Source organism: Notechis scutatus, chromosome 1, assembly GCF_049901735.1.
Source record: "Notechis scutatus isolate UNSWTSFEM ecotype Mainland chromosome 1, rNotScu1.2, whole genome shotgun sequence".
Classification (NCBI taxonomy): domain Eukaryota; kingdom Metazoa; phylum Chordata; class Lepidosauria; order Squamata; family Elapidae; genus Notechis; species Notechis scutatus.
Window position 1 is genome coordinate 8,943,251 of NC_142009.1, and position 20,749 is coordinate 8,963,999.

General features: G+C 46.0%; 1 protein-coding gene across 6 annotated transcripts in view; it reads left to right on the forward strand.

Annotated features, from left to right (window-relative positions):
- Positions 1-20,749, forward strand: part of USP32 (ubiquitin specific peptidase 32) — a 209,095-nt gene that overhangs the window by 158,328 nt on the left and 30,018 nt on the right. For 2 of the 6 annotated variants that reach the window (XM_026682756.2, XM_026682755.2), the window contains exons 14-20: positions 553-731; positions 2,982-3,122; positions 9,456-9,714; positions 14,574-14,728; positions 15,539-15,620; positions 17,033-17,107; positions 20,296-20,434. In XM_026682756.2, the coding sequence (XP_026538541.2) occupies positions 553-731; positions 2,982-3,122; positions 9,456-9,714; positions 14,574-14,728; positions 15,539-15,620; positions 17,033-17,107; positions 20,296-20,434 (1,030 nt within the window). The remainder of the gene's footprint in view (positions 1-552; positions 732-2,981; positions 3,123-9,455; positions 9,715-14,573; positions 14,729-15,538; positions 15,621-17,032; positions 17,108-20,295; positions 20,435-20,749) is intronic. The other 4 variants (XM_026682757.2, XM_026682758.2, XM_026682759.2 and 1 more) reach the window with 2 other exon arrangements.

Here is a 20,749-nt window from a genome sequence, read left to right on the forward strand (position 1 = left end):
ACAACCTCCGAAGGCAGCACCCCACTCTCCAATCGTCCTGGCCCCATTCCTGCATCACACGCAGGCCCCTCATTCGAGTCCTTGCTGTCAGAGATCTCAGCCGTCCGCACTGCTGCCGGCGAACCACAACACTGTCATAACTACGAGTCAATTGCCAAGTATCTGAATTTGGATCAGGCGACCAAGAGGATGCTGCGCCGGTTGTAAGGGTCAAAAACGGTAATGAGTCATTTTTTTTCAGTGCCTTTGTAACTTTGAACAGCCACTAAACGAACTGTTGTAAGGCAAGGACTACCTATATGGCCTCCTGAGAAAACGAAGGAGGTGCCAAGATCCTGTTATAAGAGGTTGATGGATCATAAAAAGCAGCTTTCGAGATGTCGGGAAGCTCATAATTCATACAATTTTCAAGTCAACATACAGAAGGTGACATTTGTGGGGAGTTATAATTCAGCCATGCCTTCGGGGCCACTGGTTTGTTCCTTACTGATATTCCGCCGTAACTTTGCACCCTTCGGGCTTATTTTTGCTTCGTCCTGCTTTACCTTCCAGATTGTCTTCATGCCACCACTCCCAATACCGAGATGTCTTTGGCTCGACACCTTAATTCTTCGGACAACAACAATCAGTGCCTCCTTGCCTCTAATGGGAATATCTTACTGCAGCTGCTGAATCCACAGCGGCCCGGAGCAATCGATAATCAGCCGCTTGTAACGCAAGAGCCCGTGAAGGTAAGCGTCTTATAAGTATAAAAACAATACAGCAGGGGCTCTCAACCCCTGGTCTGTGGACCGGCACCGGTCTGTGGCATGCCAGCAACTGGTCCGCGCAAACAAATGAAGCCCCATCCTACAGATGAGGAGGCAAAACCATGCCCCCTCCGGTCCACGGAAAAAACTTTCCTCCGTGGAGCCAGTCCCTGGTACCCAAAACATTAGGAGCAGGGGGGTGGGCTTCAAAAATTTCAGCAACCAGTTCTCTGCCTGGTTGCTGGGTGGGCGTGGCCATGTCAGCCTCCTGAATCGGGGGGTGTAGCCATGGTGGGCGTGGCCATATCAGCCTCCTGCATCGAAGGGGGGGAGCATTTTTGCCCTTCCCTGGCTCCGGAGGCTTTCCTTGAGCCTCTGGGAGGGCAAAAATGGCTTCCCCCAGGCTCCAGAGGCTGGAAACAGGCCCATTTCTGGCCTTCCGGAACTTCCGGGACGCCCTTTTTTCGCCCTCCCCGAGCTGCGGGATCTGCACTTATTTCATATCTAAAACGGGCCACGTGGAGACTCCTGGGAGGGCGGGGTGGGGTGGGAGGGACAGAACGGGGTGAGCGGGGCCAGCCAGAGGTGGGATTTGGCAGTTCTCCGAACTGCCCATAATATTAGCTACAGATTCTCCTGAACCCGGGCCAACCCGTAGCAGCCTACCCCTGGCAGGTAGTCCTCAACAGCCTGACCTGTTGGGTGTTACAAGCAGGCTGCATTTTTTTCAGTTTCTATTTCAAGGCAGGGGTGGATTGGGGTTTTAAAAAACCATCTTTTTCAAGTATTTTGTGCTTTAACAAAATACGACACCTCCATAAAAAGGCTTGGAAACTGAATCAATCAGTATGATTGGAGCGATGAGAGCTGTCAGGTACCATTTAAATTTGGGCAGCTGCCCTAATCAGGTTGTGCTGAAGATATTTGCAAAACTTACTTTTGGCTTATTTAATTAATTTAAACTCTGCTCTTTAGCCAAAGGCTAAGCAGTGAAACAGATTTGCAATCTGGAGACAGAATTAGAATTAGAATTCTTAATTGACCAAGTGTGATTAGACAACCGGGTCACGATTCAAAAATTGGGTGGCGAACAAAATCGGCATGAAAAGATTCCCTTTCTGCACCAATTTCCCCTTCGGCACCATTTTTTTTTTAACTGCGCACACGCACATTCGTTTGTGCTTCCGGACACAACCAAATTGGGTCACGACCGGAGTCCGGGAACGGATTACGGTCGCAACCCGAGGCTCCACTGTACTATATAAGCAATCAACATAACTCATACAAAGATACTAAGTAAACAATTTAAATCATAAGATACAAGCAACAAAGTAATAGTCATAAGAAGATAAGGAGATAAGTAATGGGGAAGTTGAGAATAATGATGGTTATACTGCTGTCAACTCTGAAGTTAGCCTGACGTGAGGCCATCATGGACGCTTCAGTGTTGCCACAATGGGGCTGAGGGATAGGGAGGGGGGGGAGTAGAGATAGCTGGGGGTTTTGTAGCCAAAATAAAATAGTTTCCCCAGAGAACCAAGGACGTTCCCACAGGTGGCTGAAGAGAGGAGGAGTGAAGTTTCCAAGCAACCATATGGCACTTTGATTGGAACCTGTGATGGATTATTTGGGAAAGGGGGAAAACTTTTACTTTGAATTAGGTGAAAACTGTGGGAACCTTTAAGAGTCGGTTTTTACCAGTCTGTGCCAAAATGATAGATCCAATAAACTTGTTCTTGAGGAAACTGCATGCCTTGGAGTTCTGTTTGCTTATGGATGTATTACTTGGGACCTGGACAACTGCCTTTCTAAGTAGTTTTGACAGTGTTGTGGGAATTAGTTGTATAATTCATTATTATAATTAGTTATAATAATCAAGAAAAAGAGACAAGGAGGGAAAAGGGAAAAAGTCGGCACAGGGACCATTTCTTCATGGGTCAGGGTCTTACTAATGCTTTCATCTCCAGGGTTAGAAAAAAGAAAAGTGGTTCATTGCCAGAAGAAACCACAGAACGACCATGTTGAACAAGCACGCAAATAATCCCAAACCTTTTTAATGACCAAATCCATTTTGGGAAATGGGATGGCCTCCCTAATGTTGCTCAGCCTATTCTATTCATCTGCGTTAATTTTTTATTTGGTTTGGGATTTTAAATCTTCCTGCATGGGGCAGTTTCAAGAAATTTGATAAAAGACAAAATCAGAATCTTCTTCTTTTTATTTTTTTTGAAGGCGCCATCATTGACTTTGGAAGGCGGGCGATTAAAACCATCGCCCCAATTAATCCAAGGGAAAAATTATGAAATGGTCCCAGAACCGGTGTGGAGAGCCCTCTACCATTGGTACGGAGCAAACCTGTCTTTGCCCAGACCGGTAAGTACTGAAAATGGGCAATGATCCTTTAGGTCAGTGGTCACCAACCAGAGGGCCGGAGACCACTGGTAGTCTGTGAGAAAATTTTGGAGGTCCGCAGAAAAATGTCCCTCCCCCCCCCCAAGCAATTAAGCCAGGCTGCATGGGAACACAAGGCTGTGCCACCCATATGGCCCGCGGGAACACAAGGCTTGCGTCGCTTGCATTGTGAACAACACAAGGTAGTGAAGGGAGGAGGAAAGGGGGGAGGGGGAACTTGCCCCACATGCGCCTGGCCTGGCCACTGGGCTGCTTCTTTCTGCTTCTTTCTTCTGCTTTTGGCGGCATGCAAGGAAAGCAGCAAAAGTCTTTCTTTCTTCCCCCCAAACTCCGCCTGAAATGAGTCTTTGGGACCCTGCAAGGCCTCCTGCTCCAAGAGGCTGCACCAGCAAAGACTCATTTCTGGCAGAGTTTGGGAGAGAGAAAGAAAGATTTCTGCTGCTTCTGCTGCTTTCCTTGCGTGAAACCAAAAGTCTCTCTCTCTCTCTCCCCCTGAGAACAGAACTGGGGATGGTATCCTGTGATCCCAAATAAAGAATGATCGATCAGTAGGAAAACAGGGTGGGGAATTTTCCTGTAGAATTTTTTGGGGATTGTCCCAGGGTTTCTGGTCCATGGGATTTAAAATTATGAATTTGGTGGTCCTTGAGGTCCAAAAGGTTGGTGACCCCTGCTTTAGGTTGTTACCCTCAACTGGGCTCTTCAAAACATTCGAACTGAATTCCTTAATATTCCTAATGATCACCAAAGCCCTTGCTGATTGTAAATTGGTTGACTAAAGATGTAGACACAGGTAATCCTCAGCTTACGGCCACAATGGAGCCCAAAATGTATGTTGCTAAGTGGGAATTTTTTTTAAGTGAGTTTTGTCCCATTTTATGACTTTCTTGCCACAGTTGTTTAAGTGAATCTGGTTTCCCCATTGACTTCGCTTGTCAGAAGGTTGCAAAAGGAGATCACATGACCCCGGGGGCATTGCAACCGTCATACATGTCAGCCAATTGTCAATCATCTGAATATAAATCACATGTCGACAGGGATGCTGCAACAGTCATAAGTGTGAAAAATGGCCATAAGTCACTTTTTTCAGTGCCGTTGTAACTTCGAATGATCACTAAGCGAACTGTTGTAAGTCGAGGCCTGTACAGTGGTACCTGGGTACTCATTATTAATTGGTTCCGGGAGGCGCCACGAGTATCAGAAACGATGAGTACCAAACAAATTTTTCCCATAAGGAATAAGGCATGTCTATGGAGATTCTCAGTCATTCCAGGTCATGGTTGTCCCAAACGTGCTTTTTCAAGAGGCAACTGGACTTTCATAGTTTTTCTTTGAAGATGTTTTGCTTCTCCTCCAAGAAGCTTCTTCAATTCTCTAATGGTTAAAAAAAACACCTCACCCTTCTTTGCTAATAACAAGTAATTTGCTACAGGTAGTCCTTGACTTACAACCGGTCACTTAGTGACTGTTCAAAGTTACAATGACTCCCAAAAAGGTACTTAGAGCCAGTTCCAATGTTCTGATGCCCCCCCCCCGAAGTCACATGACAACATTTCAGTCACTCAAGACCGGTCCCACATTTACTGTTGTTGGTGGCATCCTGCAGTTAACGTAACTACAATTTGCAATGTTTTTCCTCAAAATCACTGTTTACTTCTCCCCGTAGCAACAGCAATAGCACTTAAGACTTATGTACCACTTCCCAGTGTTTTATGGTCCTCTCTAAGCAGTTTACAGAGTCAGCAACTTGCCCCCAACAACCTGAGTCCCCATTTTACCCACCTTGGAAGGATGGAAGGCTGAGTCAACTTTGAGCTGGTCAGGATTGAACCGCTGGCAGTGGGCAGAGTTAGCCTGCAATAGCAATAGCACTTAGACTTATATACCACTTCACAGTGTTTTACAGCCCTCTCTAAGCAGTTTACAGAGTCAGCCTCTTGCCCCCAACAATCTGGGTCCTAATTTTACCCACCTCGGGAGGATGGAAGGCTGAGTCAACCTTGAGCCTGGTGAGATTCAAATGGCCAAATTGCAGGCAGCTGGCAGTCAGCAGAAGTAGCCTGCAGTACTGCATTCTAACCACTGCGCCATTGCGACTCATAAGGAACAATGGGCTTACTTAATGACTACTGCAAAAAAAAAAAGGTCAAATGGGGCAGGTCACATGATGATCTGCTTTACAACCATCAGAACTTACGACCATATTTGGTAGCTTCCATTATGTTCGTAAATCAAGGGCTACCTTGTAATTCGATGCTCAGAGTTTTTAAAAAGTCAGATGAACTTGCAGTTTATCTCAGTTTAGTGGGAGGCAAAAAAACCTCACCCTGTTTGAAACATTGAGGGCAACTGTCTCTAATTGGTATGTGGGACTCTCTAGCCAAGATAAATGTATTTTGCTAGATGGAAGTGCTACAGCAGCATGCATCAGGTAGGAAAAAAAAACCTGATCTGGGATTTCTGATATCTCCCAGCATATGTTTTCCATTAAAATATCCCCTCCAACTCATATTCTGCTTTTATTCATAACCCTAGAGTGTTGAGCTTTACAAAAAAATACACCCACACACAAAATTGGATATCTTTTTGGCTTGGTAAGTTAGCTCTGTGCCAAAATGGATATTACAGTAATAAATGTGCATTTTTAAGAGATTAGGTTGTGAGGGAATTGGGTTTTTTTTTAATTTCTCCACAAGTATAATGGCATATTAAAGCAGAGGTGGGGAAGTAATGTGATAAAAAATAAGTGAGGTACTAATACCACTCTATAAAGCCTTAGTAAGACCACACCTAGAGTACTGCATCCAGTTTTGGTCAGCACATTATAAAAATGGAGTTGAAAGACTAGAAAAAGTACAGAGACGAGCAACCAGGTTGATTAGGGGACTGGAGGCTGAAATATATGAAGAACGGTTACAGGAACTGGGCATGGCTAGTCTAGGGAAGAGAAGGACCAGGGGAGACAGGATAGCAGTCTTCCAATATTTGAGGGGCTGCCACAGAGAGGAAGGGCCCAACCTATTTTCCAAAGCACCTGAAGGCCAGACAAGGAATGATGGATGGAAATTGAACAAGGAGAGATTTAATCTAGAAATAAGGAGAAACTTTCTGACAGTGAGAATAATCAACCAATGGAACAGCTTGCCCTTGGAAGTTGTGGGAGCATCATCACTTGAAACTTTCAAGAAGAGATTGGACTTCCATTTGTCAGAAATAGTATAGGGTCTCCCGCTTGGGCGGGGGGTTGGACTAGATGACCTACAAAGTCCCTTCCTACTCTGATTATCTGTTATCTTTTATCTGTTAAGAATGTCCATCTACCGGCACAAGGTTAATGGATTAGAGCTGACTGCTTGATTGTCACCTATTGGCAACTTAAGCCCAGGGGCACAGGATGGAAGTAAAGAGTAATAAACGGTGTGACATGTGGCATTCAATGTGATGGCCATGTGAGATCTTGCTAATTTTAATGAGCCACACTGTATAGCTAGTTCTGCAGCATGGGTTTGACCCTGCCACCACTTCTCTGAAATTTGGATCGCTCGCAAAAGAGAATTGGTGAAACCATCACCAATGTACAGATCAGTACTTTGGAGAAACAAAACAACCACTTCACAAACACGTGGCACAACGTGGGACAAGATTGATTGATTGATTGTTTGATTGATTGATTGATTGATTGATTGATTCATTCATTCATTCATTCATTCATTTATTTGATTGTCAATCCTTCTTACAAAATAATAGGTATAAATATATACATACGTATATTAGCGGCACCTAATTTACAAAAAACTGGGAAACTTATCGTATAAGCGAGGGGGGAAATGCACAGCTACTGGTAAATTTCAAAAATAAAAATAATTAATTTGGAAACGATCTCACTATCATGAAAGGTTTATTGATTCACTAACCCAAAGAAGAAGATGATGATCGAGGCAGGAGTCACTCTCTTCCCCTCCCTCGGAGGCCCCTGAGTCAGGAGTCACTACGCCGCGCGCCCAGTCCGCTGGGAAGAAGGCAAGCGCTTTGCCTTTCCTTCCCGGCTTTGGGAGTCGCTGCCGCGGAGCCGACTCCACACCATTTTTTCAGAGGATCTGACTAGTATAAACGCTTCTTACAAAATAATAGGTATAAATATATACATAGTTATGAATACATGAAATGGGTACATATAAGAAAAATAAAAGTAACAATAGGACAGGGACAGTAGGCACGTTGGTGCGCTTATGCACGCCCCCTACAGACCTCTTAGGAAAGGTGTGTGGTCAATAGTAGACAGTCTAAGGTTAAAGTTTTGGGGGTTTGGGGAAGAAACTACAGAGTCAGGTAGAATATTCCAGACATTGACCACTCTGTTGCTGAAGTCGTATTTCTGCAATCAAGTTTGGTGCCCATTCAGCCGCTCACCTGCATTTGAAAGACAAAGACAAAGACAAAGACAAAGGTGCAATAATAGCTGGCAGGCTTTTTACACACAGCAAAAAGTACATGAACATGAACATGTCTTTTGGATTTAACGGACAGACAGGATTAACGGACACACCTCTCTCCAAATGATTTTCTAAATTGAAGGGATTTTTTTGTACTTGTTGCTATGCTCTTCCATTGTTGCTCTGCATATTTATGGAACTTTCCAAAAACGTCAAGTGCCCCTATGGTCACCCTCCCGCGAGCAGAATTATTCAGAATCAGGGGAAATCGTTCTGTTTTTAAAACTTCAATCATCATTGTTTACGTGACAAAGTGCTAGCTTTTCCTCCTTCGTAGCTTCAGATAAAATTTTTTACATATCCATCCTTGAAGGGTGGCACACTGCCTGTTCTCCCTTCCTAGAGGAAGCATCCAGAAGCTCCGATTTATTATTACATTTCTCCACATATTCTCCATGGAAACTAGCAATTTTCATGGTCCAAAAAGCAGGATCATTTTCCCCCTTCTTTGGGCAGACCTTTGGAATATAAGGAAGGGGGGGACATCTGTATAAGAAGCACTCATTATTATATATACAAATACTCTTCATTTGAGACTACAATCAGTCCTTTTGGGTGAAAAATGTGACCCACGCCTTGTCTTATACGGGGTAAGGTGAGGATGGGGTCTGCCTGGAATATAGTCCTTAACTTACAACCATTCATTTAGTGACCATTTGAAATTACAACGGCACTGAAAGCTGACTTAAGACCATTTTTCACATGTCCATTGCAGCATCTTCTTGGTCACGTGATCAAAATTCAGAGGTTTGGCGACTGGCCAATGTATTTATGATGGTTGCAGTGTCCTAGGGTCACGTAATCACCTTTTGCAACACTATAAAAGTCAGTGGGGAAACCAGATTCATTTAATAACCATGTTACAGGTAGTCCTTGACTTACAACAGTTTGTTTAGTGTCCCTTCCAACTCTGTTAATCGGTTAAAATCTGCTTGTCAACCCAGAAGCTGGCTAGAAGGTGGCCAACTTCCTATTATACTGGGGTTTTTCCTTTCTTCAAAGCTTCAGTGCTGACACAGACCGAGGATGAGGGAATAGGGAGGGGTGGAGTTGTAGAGAAAGGCTGGGGCGCTATAAACAAAACAACATTCTTTCCGTTGGGAACCAAGGTCATGTGTGCAGGTGGTTGGGAGGTGGAGACTGAGGTCATCCAATGTCTGGACTGTGTATCAACTAGTAAAACATTCCTATGCTTGTTTTCAAGTTGCCATAAGTGTGTGTGTGGGAGGGGGAGGGGGCGACCCAGAAGTACATTCCACATATATCTCACAAAGATTTGTAGCTAGGCTATTGGATCTTCTTCCCATGAAAATCCTTCATTGGAGAATGTGATTGATGACGCCCAGTCCGTGAATGTGCTTTGTTGGAGAATCTGATTGATGACACACCCAGGGGGGAGGGGGGAAACAAGGTCACAGATGACCATAAATCACATATATCAGAGTTGGCTTCAACTGGGATAATGCCGACATGTTGCTCCTACTTTTGGATTCTTTTGAAGCTTGGCTCGAGGCTCATGATTTAATTAGGGCAATCGCCGGAACCCTGACATCAAGCCAACTCTGTCCCATGTGCTGATTGGACGATGTGACTGACGCCTCTGGGGAAGCAACCAACGTTTATTTTTTAATTAAGGGGGAAAAGTGGCGGGGACTTTAGATCCGGTTTTCACCAGCATTGTGCCAATATGACACGCCCTGATAAAATGTTCTTTGAGGAGACCTTGTGCCTCTGAGTTCTTTTGTTCGAGGAGGGGGGTTGTTAGTTGGGACCCTGACCCTGCTTCCATTCCCTCCTGCAGGTGATCAGAAACAGCGCGATGGGCCTGCCCGAACTGGAGCTATTTCCCCGTTACCTGCTCTTCCTGAGACAGCAGCCAGCTACCCGGACCCAGCAGTCCAATGTCTGGGTGAACATGGGTATGATGAGCCTGAGGCTGTTTCCTCAACATTGGCCGAGAGGTAACGTAAGACTACAGCAAGAACCCAGCTGCGCAGTAGTTCTCGAGGGGAGGCCGGCTCCACCGCCCAGACTTCGACGCCTGTGCTGCCACAGTGCTTGTAAATGACACTAATGAACCCCTTAAAAACACGGTTGGTGATGGTTGTCCCCTCTCTTCTCCCCTTTCAAAGGGATCCAAAACTCTTTATCAAAGGTCACGGAAGCATTCGGCCGTTTTTCTTTTCCTCATTTTGAACCCCTTGGTGAGGCCGCGCTTGGAACAGGGGGCCCAGTTCTGGTTCAACACGATACAAAATAGAGGTTGAGGTTCCGGAAAGAGTGCAGAGAGAAGAGCAACGAAAGAGGGTGAAGGGGTCCGGAGGCTAAATCTGGGCGATCAACAAGTTGAGGGAGTGAGGTATGTCTACCCCAGGGGTGCCACACTCAAGGACCATGGGCTGGAACCAGCCTCTACGGTGTTTAGATCTGGTCCACGGGGCCGCACTGGAAACAAGGAATGACCGGTCCATGGTGCCTCTGCCAGTGAAAATGGAGCTTGGGTCCTCCCGAGCTCCATTTTTGCTGACAGAGTGTTGCAGGAGGCCATCGCAGCTGAAAACGGAGCTTGGGAGGGCCGTGCGCAGCCCATATGAGCTTCATTTTCGCTGGCAGAGGGTTGCAGGAGGCTGTCACAGCCAAAAACGGAGCTCAGGAGCCTGTTTTTGCTGGCAGAGCGCTCGGGCCACCATCTGCGCACCCGACATGAGTGATGTCAAACTGACCAGCCCGCTGAGGTCAAACACAATCCTGATGCGGCCCTCAATGAAATCGAGTTGGACACCCCTGCTCCGCCCTATCGAAGGATTAAGGGGGACGTGATCACTGTCTTCCAGCAGATGTTGCAAAGACAAGGGAATTGACTTGTTCTCTAAGGCAGGGGTCCCTGACCCCCAATCTGCAGACCGGCACTGGGCTGCACCACACCAGCAACTGGGCCGCGCAAACAAACGAAGCCCCTATCCACGGCATGCAGGCAGCGCACGAAACCATGCCCCCTCCTCTCCGTGGAAAAACCTTTCTGCATGAAACTGACCCTTGGTGCTCAAAAGGTTGAGGCCGTTGCTCTAAGGTAGAAGAAGGCAAGCCAAGAAGTAAAGGGTGGAAGCTTGTCAAAGAGAGATCCAACTTAGAACTTTCCTGTCAGTGAGAACAAATTAATCGGTGGAACTATTTACCTCCAGTCGTTGTGGGCGCTCCATCACTGGAGGCTTTCAAGAAGAGACTGGACAACCACTTGTCTATTATGGTATAGGGTCTCCTGCTTGAGCAGGGGCTGGACTAGAAGACCTCCAAGGTCCCTTCTGGCCCTGTGACTCTATGATTCTGTCCTCTCCCACCGTAAAAAAAAAAAGCAAAAGTTTTTCACTTTGTTGATGAAGCTGCACATTGCTGAGTCTCCAACCAATTATTTTATGAATGTAGTTGTGACTGCTCCATCACTGGAGGTTTTCACAAATAGACCGGACAACCATTCGACCAGGATATTATAAGGTTTCTTGCCTTGAACAAGGGGTTGGACTAGAAGACCTCCAAGGTCCTTCCAGCTCTATGGTTCTATGTTCTAACAGAAGGGTCCCCAAACTTGTCAACTTTAAGACTTGTGGACTTCAACTCCCAGAATTCTCCAGCCAGCATAGCTGGAGAATTCTGGGAGTTGAAGTCCACAAGTCTTAAAGTTAACAAGTTTGGAGACTTCTGTTCTAACGGAAAAGTGAACATAATTTGATACTGATGTTCTAGGATATATAGCATGGTGCCTGGGATAACAAAGGTGTACCTGTAGAAGCCTTTCTAGGAATCTCCTGGTCCATTGGCCCTTCACCTTTCTTCATCAGCTTTCTTTCTACAAATGCATCCCAACGTTCATAGGACGTAGAAATGGCTTACTATTCCAAGCAACTCTGGGCGGCTGACAATGCAATTTAAAAAACGTATAAATATGAAAATAATTTAAAATTACAAGAGTTTTTTTTTTAAAAAATAAAAGGTGTTTGTGGAGGGCCAATCAAAGAAGGGGATGTGGTGGCTCAGTGGCTAAGATGCTGAACTTGTCGATCAGAAAGGTCGGCAGTTCGGCGGTTTGAATCCCTAGGGCCGCGTAATGGAGCGAGTTCCTTTTCCTTGTCCCAGCTTCTGCCAACCTAGCATAGGGACCACCTTTGGTGGGAAGGTAACAGCATTCCGTGCGCATTCGGCGTTTAGTCATGCCAGCCACATGACCACGGAGACGTCTTCGGACAGTGCTGGCTCTTCGGCTTTGTAACGGAGATGAGCACTGCCCCCTAGAGCCGGAAACGACTAGCACGGATGTGTGAGGGGAACCTTTACCTTTACCTAATCAAAGAAGAATCATTTCCTGTGAGGAAAAAAAAGCGGCGGGGGGGGAATCATGGTTCTCCTTCCTGGCCTCGTAGAAACTTGGCTGCCGAAGCTGTCTCCTTGCCACAATGTTCCTCTCCTGGCAACAGTCTTCCTTGGGGTGGGAGAAAATAACAATAGCACTTAGACTTATATACCGCTTTATAGTGCTTTACAGCCCTCTCAAAGTGGTTTACAGAGTCAGCCTATTGCCCGCCAACAATTTTGAGTCCTCGTTTTACCCACCTCGGAAGGATGGAAGGCTGAGTCCACCTTGAGCCTGGTGGGATTCGTTCTGCCCCATTGCAGTAGGGGTAGCTTGCGGTGCTGCACTCTAACCCCTGCGCCACTGAGGCTCAGTGAGTGCCACTTCCCTTCGATAAGAAGCTCACAAAAAGTGGTTTTCAAGATCTCTGACCTTACCAGCTGGCCTTAGTCCTAGATAGTAGGTGAATTCCTGCAATCAAATTAGCTGATTAGCTGAGTAAGCCAGATCTCTGGGAGAAAAAGCAGGATGCTGTGTTGACCTTTAATAAGAGTTTGCTTGAACGCTCGTTCTAAACCTTCAACTTTGGGTGTGTGTGGTTGGGTTTTATTTTTACTGCTTCTGCCCCCCCCCCTGTAAAAAAGAGAGGGGGTCTCAGGAAAGCCCTCCTCCCCCCGATTGGTAAAAATCAGTGGCTTATATTAATCCGAATATAACCAAATCCAGCCAGCTGCTTATCAAAAACTTGATTGAATATCCTGTGGTGGGAGCTGCTTTGCCTTCAACACATCAATGTTCCCCAATTGGGAGGAGGAGGGACTTGTGTATCTGAATGTGATTTGGCATTTGTTCGCTCGCCACTAACGGTGAAATCAATCAGGAATCGTGAGCCTGCCCTCCATCCCCAACATGCTTTCTTGCTGTAATCTTATTCTTAATCTCTCGCTTTTCGGTTGTGAGGGGGTGGGGGAGGGAAATGGCTTTGTGTTATATGCAGAGACGATCCTTTGCTGGATGGTGAAGATGGGAGGAAAATACCAGGGTGTGAAAGGGACCAGATGCTTGCTGCTTTACAAAGAAATTGAAAAATTCAAATTTTGCTGTTTTTCGTTAACCTGCATGCAAATAAATTGGGGCTCTGGCCTTTTTTGGAACAAGCTGGATGTTTTTAAGTTTTAAATATTGGTTATTACAAGAGCAGGCATATTTCCCCCCACCCCATCAAATAGGACCTACTTATTCATTGACCCAAAGAAAACTCTCAGACAGAATACTTCAATAAACTTTATTATTTATTTATTTGCATCCGACGTTTTATTGTTTTTACAATTCAAGCTGGACAACATATCCAACAAACCTTTTCCTCCTATTCTCCCCACAACAACAACCCTGTGAGGTGGGTTGGGCTGAGAGAGGGAGATTGACTATTCCAAAGTCTGGCTTTCATGACTAAGCAATCTAGAACTGAGGAGAAATTTTCTGTCAGTAAGAACAATTAATAAGTGGAACAACTTCCCTCCAGAAATTGTGGATGCTCCAACACAGAATCTCCATAGATTTGAGCTATGCACTTTGGGATGAACCTCCTTCGAATGGTGCGGGAGTAGGAACAGAATTACCACAAAAAGTGCAGACTACAGGAACCATTGGCGCTTCAGTTTGAAATGCAGACAACATAGATTCATCCCCAACAGCCTGTGCCTGTCTTCAACAGAGAAGGGACATAGGCCATAGAAAAACATCCTGCAGAAAGCGCAGCTCCACAAGAAAGGAACCAACCTAACCCCTTGTACACCTGTTGTCTTGATACCTGGAAATGTTTGGTCCCATTTTACCATCTCCATTTATTTGGTCTTCCCGGAGAAAGAGGTATCAGCCCAATATTTTCACCTCCCCGATTTTGCCTCTGTTGAGAGTTGGAGAGGCCTGCAGATTTACTCAAGGGCCAAACTGCATGTTCACTTTGCCCAAGGGGTTTGCAACCTTAAACACTCAAATTTTTTGAGTCATTTGGACCCGTTTCCCACAGAAATGAAAACACGGGGAGCCAATAATTTAACAACCGGCGTGACTGGGTGGTTGTGGCCAACTCGATGTCACTCACTCCCACCCCAGACACCTGCTGCTCTGGAATATGGAGTGAGTCTCCATCCCCTGCCATCACCCTTACCTTCTCAGGCCAGGCGAGAAGTGACAGGGAGGGGATGTTGGGATCAGCCGACAGGGAGCCGCAGCAGAGGGCCGAAAGAGCAGCATGTGGCTCCAGAGCCGCAGGTTGCAGACCCCTGACTTAGCCATTCTGTCTCTGTGTTTCCTGCCTGCTTTTGCTTTGGACCTCTTGTAAGTAAGCAAGAGGGGCCAGCCAGCCAACTCCTAAAAACACCAGCAAGTCCAGATCGACCCAAACACATTGATTTGCATGCTGTTGAGCACAGGGGGTCTGCAAACCTGGCAACTTTTAAGGCTGGAGGACTTCAACTCCCAGAATTCCTCAGCCAGCATCGCGAAACCCCCCCCCACTGTATCTTGTCCCTTTGGCTCTTAACTTCCATTTCTGTCTGCTTGTGAACTTAGGGAACGTCCCATCTCCCAGCGCCCCCTTGAAGAGGGTATTGGCTTACACCGGCTGCTTTAGCCGCACCCAGACCATCAAGGAGATCCACGAATACCTGTCGCAGCGGCTGAGGATGAAAGAGGAGGACATGCGCCTGTGGCTGTACAACAGCGAGGTAATGGCGGAATCACGGCAAAGAAACTGTTGGGCTGCCAGCCCGTGCGTGGTAGTTGGAAGTTGAAACACCTGATCTGATTGGTGGGGTCCAAAGCAGATGGATTTGGTATTAGTGGTTAGTTACTTCTCCTTTGATTGCAGCTTAGTTCAGACATGCTAAGCTAGCCCTCTTGGGATATGCAGAGCCAGCATACAGATAGTCCTCAGCTTACAACTATTTGTGTTCTGACCCAGCTCCACAAACACAGCAAACCCTCTGAAGTGAACTCAAAAGATTCCTTTAATTAGGAGTGCCAGTAGTTTCTCTCTCAGCACAGGCTAACAAGTCCGGCCAGCCGGAAGATGAATAGTGTCTGCCACACCTGTTCGTCTCCACCTCCTGCCTTTTATTCCCAGAGCTGGGGTGGAGATTCACTAGCAGCAGTGGCTCTTTCGTCCCAAAGATCAGCCCATAGATTTCCACTGCTCTCCTCTTCTCTCTGCCTTCTGCGCCTCCATGCATCCGGCACTGGACCCAGCTGTTCCTCCTCTTCCTCACCAGCCATCTCCACACCTGGGGGCTGTTGAGTCTCCATTGAAGGCTGACGGATGGCCCAGGCTCCGCCTGTCTCTGTCTGTGTCTCTGTCTCTCTCTCTCTCTCTCAGGGCTATTTGGAAATACACACATTGGCTGCGTGTTAAGTCAGTGTAGCTCAGGATTAGCAAAATTTCTGAATTAACAAGGGAAGATCAGCTCTATCTGGTCATCAGGTTTTGCTGTTGTAAGGATAGGAAAAGTCACTTGCAGTTTTTTTCTCTCTCTCTCCAGAACTATCTTACTCTTCTAGACGATGAGGATCATACACTGGAATACCTGAATATTCAAGATGAACAGCACTTAATTATAGAAGGTATAAAATAGTCATGGTTTTAACCTAATATTCATGGCTGGCAATGGGGAATTCTGGGAGTTGAAGTCCACACATCTTCAAGTTTTAATGAAAAGAAGGACTGGGGAGACATGATAGCAGTGTTCCAATATCCCAGGGGCCGCCACAAAGAAGAGGGAGTCAAGCTATTCTCCAAGCAGGACAAGAAGCAATGGGTGGAAACTAATCAAGGAGAGAAGCAACTTAGAACTAAGAAGAAATTTCCTGACAGAATAATTAATCAGTGGAACAACTTGCCTCCAGAACTTGTGAATGCGCCAACACCGGAAGTTTTTAAGAAGAGCTTGGATAACCATTTGTCTGAAGTGGTGTAGGGTTTCCTGCCTAGGCAGGAGGTTGAACTAGAAGACCTCCAAGGTCCCTTCCAACTCTGTTATTCTATTCTATTCAAGTTGCCATGTTTGAGAAACACTGCTCTAACCACTCAGTCACTGCATGACCAGGGGGGGCAATATAGCGAGGTTTTGCCTGGAGCAACAGAAGGAAAAGAAAGGTCAAACTCCCTTTGCTACAATTCCCAAAAGTTCCTATATTGTTCCTAATCACTCCAAGTAACACATCCGCCAAAAGCAGTACTCCGAGGCAGATAGATTCCTCAAAGAACATGTTTATTGGATACATCATATTGGCACAAGCTAGTGAAAACCAACTCTAAAGTTTCCCGCAGTTTCAGCCTAACTAAAAGAGCAATTGTTTCCCTCCCAAATGTCACAGGTCACATTGTCCAATTAAAGTAGTTAGTGGGCTGCTTGGTCTCTCCTCTCTTTTAACTGGCAGTTGGGATGACCTTGGTTCCCACAAGAAAACTGTTTGTTTTGACTGCTAGCCAGTCTGTCTACTTTCCCCTCCCTTCCCCGCTTCAGAGTTGGTGGCAACTAAGAGGCAGCAAAAGATGGCTTCAGCCAGGTTCACTTCAAAGTTGACACACTCATTCTTAAAAAGTTTAATATGAGCCTTGGTTAATTAACTTAAGAAATTCTTCTTTCCCCCTCTATTGTTATTTTTTTCCCATTCATTTATCATTGGAAGTTCATATTGTATTTTTTAATACGATGACCTTTCCGGAGAGCTGGGGGCCAAATCTGATGCACAATACATGGAAACCGTGTTTCTGTTCAGAAATTTCTCACCTGCGAACATCTGAGGATTTCTTTCCGGGCTGAGAACTTTTAATCATTTTGTTGGGATCCTTGATGGCAGCAGCCCCAATGGGCGGCTCTCTGGCTTCAAACCACATTGTGGTTTTTGTAAATATAAGGATCCTTCTGTCTTTGTAAAGAGGCTGGCCTTTCAATCTCATGTTATTGGAGTCAGCTGCATTCTAAATGCAATGGAGTTGGTGCCAGCTAAGCTTTGATCTCTTCTTGTTGCAGTTCGCAATAAAGACATGAGTTGGCCGGAAGAGATGTCATTTATAGCAAACAGCAGTAAAATTGACAGGCATAAAGGTAAGTGTTGCTTTCTTATTCCCTTGACACATTAATAGAGTGAGCTGTTGGGAATCCCAAGCAGCTAGATCCCGCTAGTAGGTTGCTGGATGATTCTAGTAAGTTGGTAAATTCAAACTAGTAGTTCCTATCCAGTTTTGGTCATCACAATACAAAAGCGATGTTGGGATTCCTAGAACAGGGCTGTCAAACTCGTGGACCACAGGCCAGAGGCATCACGTATTGGCCATGCCACCCAGTTTAGGGGGAAAGTTGCAATTCGTCACGTGATGCCACCGTGACAATGTGAGTTTGACACCCCCTGCTCTAGAAAGAGTGCAGAGAAGAGTAACAAAAATGATTAAGGGTCTGAAGGTTAAAACAAATAATGAACCCTTGAAAAACTGGATATGTCTAGGCTAACAAAGAGAAGGACTAGAGGTGACAAGATAGCAGCCTTCCAATAATTTGAGGGGCTGCCCCAAAGAAGAGGGGTCAACTTGTTCTCCAAAGTGCCAGAAGGCAGAACAAGAAGCAACGGGTGGAAAATAATCCAGGAGAGAAGCAACCTAGAATTAAGGAGGAATTTCCTGACAGTGAGAACAATTAACCAGTGGAACAACTTTGCCTCCAGAAGTTGTGGATGCTCGCCATCACTCGAGGTTTTTAAAAAGAAATTGGACAGCAGTTAGACTAGGAGACCCACCCACCCAAAAAAATCCCGTCTAACTCTTCGATTATTCTGCAGATCAAACTGGATTAATTCTGGCTGCAAGTAATGCCGCACACTGTTTTGAAAGTTTGCTTTCATTTCTTTCTATCTGATTTGGGAGGGCTTAACTTATCAAGCTGTCACCTGTTTCGAAAATGATTCAGGGAAAGGTGTTTTGGTCAAGTGCAGCATCTTGCCTTTAAAGCAGCCCAGCCTTTTTCAGGGGTTTTGAAGTTGTCCTAAGCAGATGCTTAAAGTTGTAGCATCTTTTTTCAGGCTCACATGGAAGGCGATGCGTAGCAGCCATTGATACATACTAATGCCCAGCCGGGCTTATAACTGAAACCTTCCTAGCTTGCTCCTATCTGAAAAGTATTGTGTTTCCAAAAAAAAAAAGCCCCCACCAACCGACCCCCCAAAAACCCAACCGACCCCTTCCCCCCCTGAGGCGCCCGCCCCCCCCCCCCCACCCCCCCCCCCGGCCCCCCGCCCGTCCGCTCCCCCCCCGCCCCCCCCCCCCCCCCCCCCCCCCCCCCCCCCCCCCCCCCCCCCCCCCCCCCCCCCCCCCCCCCCCCCCCCCCCCCCCCCCCGCCCCCCCCCCCCCCCCCCCCCCCCCCCCCCCCCCTCAGGCCCCCCCCCCCCCCCCCCCCCCCCCCCCCCCCCCCCCCCCCCCCCCCCCCCCCCCCCCCCCCCCCCCCCCCCCCCCCCCCCCCCCCCCCCCCCCCCCCCCCCCCCCCCCAGGCCCCCCCCCCCGCTCCTCCCCCCCCTCCCCTCCTCTCCCCCTTTTTTTTTTTTTTTTTTTTTTTTTTTTTTTTTTTTTTTTAGTATTGGGTACCATTTCAATTCTCCATCATTCTTAACACATGGTGGGACATTAACATTCTTCTTGGGGTTGCCACTTTAAATTTCCCACAATAAGGGATCAGGACACTGGAGGTAAATTTGTCCCCTTTTTCCCTGTATGCACGTGTTGCATAGCTTAATATTGTTTGTTTGTCAGTTAAATTTTTTTTTTTGCCATCTGTCTCCCCATGCCATCTACTCTAGGCAGCTTACCATAATAAAAAGGAAGAAAATGAAAGGTGTTTAAACAGAAGTAAAATTATAGAACTATAAAATAAACAATGAAAAAAGAACACAACGAGAATATATCAATATGATAACCAAAATGATGGACAGGTGGGGAGATGGAGTCTGCCATCAATCCAGGAACCTACTCCAGAATAGATAATATACTGTTTATTATCATTATTTATAATTTTACGTTTATAATTTATAATAAAAGAGCTGTGGTGGTGCAGCGATTGGAATGCGGTACTGCAGCTAATTCTGCTGACTGCAGGCTGCCAGCAATTCAGCAATTCGATTCTCACCAGCTCAAGGTTTGACTCAGCCTTCCATCCTTCCAAGGTCGGTCAAATGAGGACCCAGATTGTTGGGGGGGGGCAATGTGCTGACTCCATAAACCACTTAGAGAGGGCTGTAAAGACCTCTGAAGTGGTATATAAGCAGGGGTGGGATTCAAATTTCTTAACAACCAGTTCTGTAGGCATGGCCTAATTTGTGGGTGTGGCTCGGTCATGTGACTGGCTGGGCGTGGCTTGTATATAAGTATTATAAATATTTATGTAAGTATTGAATTTTTTATTAAAAAGAGAGCAACTTTTACCCAAAATCAGACAAAGCAGGCAAGCAGATTGAGTTGCTTGCAGAAGCACAGATTCACTCAGAGATCTACCTTTCTGCAATCTGCTAGCTGAGTCTGTGACATAAAATTTGCTTGCAAGCAAATTCACAAAGTTAACTCACAACACACCATGTATATAAATATTGAATTTTTTATTTAAAAAAGAGCAACTTTTACCCAAAAGCAGGCAAAGCAGGCAGGCAGATTGAGTTGCTCACAGAATCACAGATTCATTCAAAGGTCTATCTTTCTGCAATCTGCTACCTGAGTCTGCTCTGAAAAAAATAGAAGCTTCAGTCCTAAGGAAGGTTCAGCTCTGTTTTTAGATTAGCTAGAAAGCAAGAAATCCAATGATTTCCTGCTTTCTAGCTAATCTAAATCTCCCTGCACAGCAGAACAGCTGATGGTCAGGGGGAAAAAAAAGGAAAAACAGCAACTTAGCAGGCAAGTTTGATGGCAGGAGTAAGTGTATGGGGCGGGGCCAGCCAGTGGTGCGATTTGCCGGTTCTCCGAACTGTGCAGAATTGTAACAACTGGTTCTATAGAACTGGTCCGACCAGGTTGAATCTCACCCCTGTATATAAGTCTAAGCGCTATTGCTATTGCAGGCAAACTCTGCCCGCTGCCAGGAGTTCATTCCTGACCGAATCAAAGGTTGACTCCATCCTTCCGAGGTCGATAAAATGAGGACCCAGGTTGTTGGGGGCAATAGATTGACTCTGCAAACCTCTTAGAGAAGTCTAAGCACCATTGCTATTATAATTATTCATAATGAATGTCCTGCTGATTTCCATAATTTTTTCCTTCCAGTTCCGACAGAAAAAGGGGCCACGGGCTTAAGCAACTTGGGGAACACGTGCTTCATGAATTCAAGCATCCAGTGTGTCAGTAACACACAACCGCTTACCCAGTATTTCATCTCCGGCCGACATCTGTACGAGCTGAACAGGTAGTTCTCACCCGTGACTCAAGGAGGAATTGAAATATGAACAGAAGTGGTTGTGATGGTGTGTGTATGTGTGTGTGCTTACAGGTAGTCCTCGACTTACAACTGTAATGGAGACTGCCCATTACGGTCGTAAGTTGGGATGGCTGTCAAGCAGATCATCACGTGAATGATCTGATTTTACGACCTACTTTTGTGGTGTGGTCATTAAATGAATCACCATGGTCATTAAGCGAAGCCATGTTGCGAAGCAAAGCTATTGTTCATTATGGGCCGTTTTTTTTGCCAGAAACTGGAAATAAATGCCAATTTTCAGCA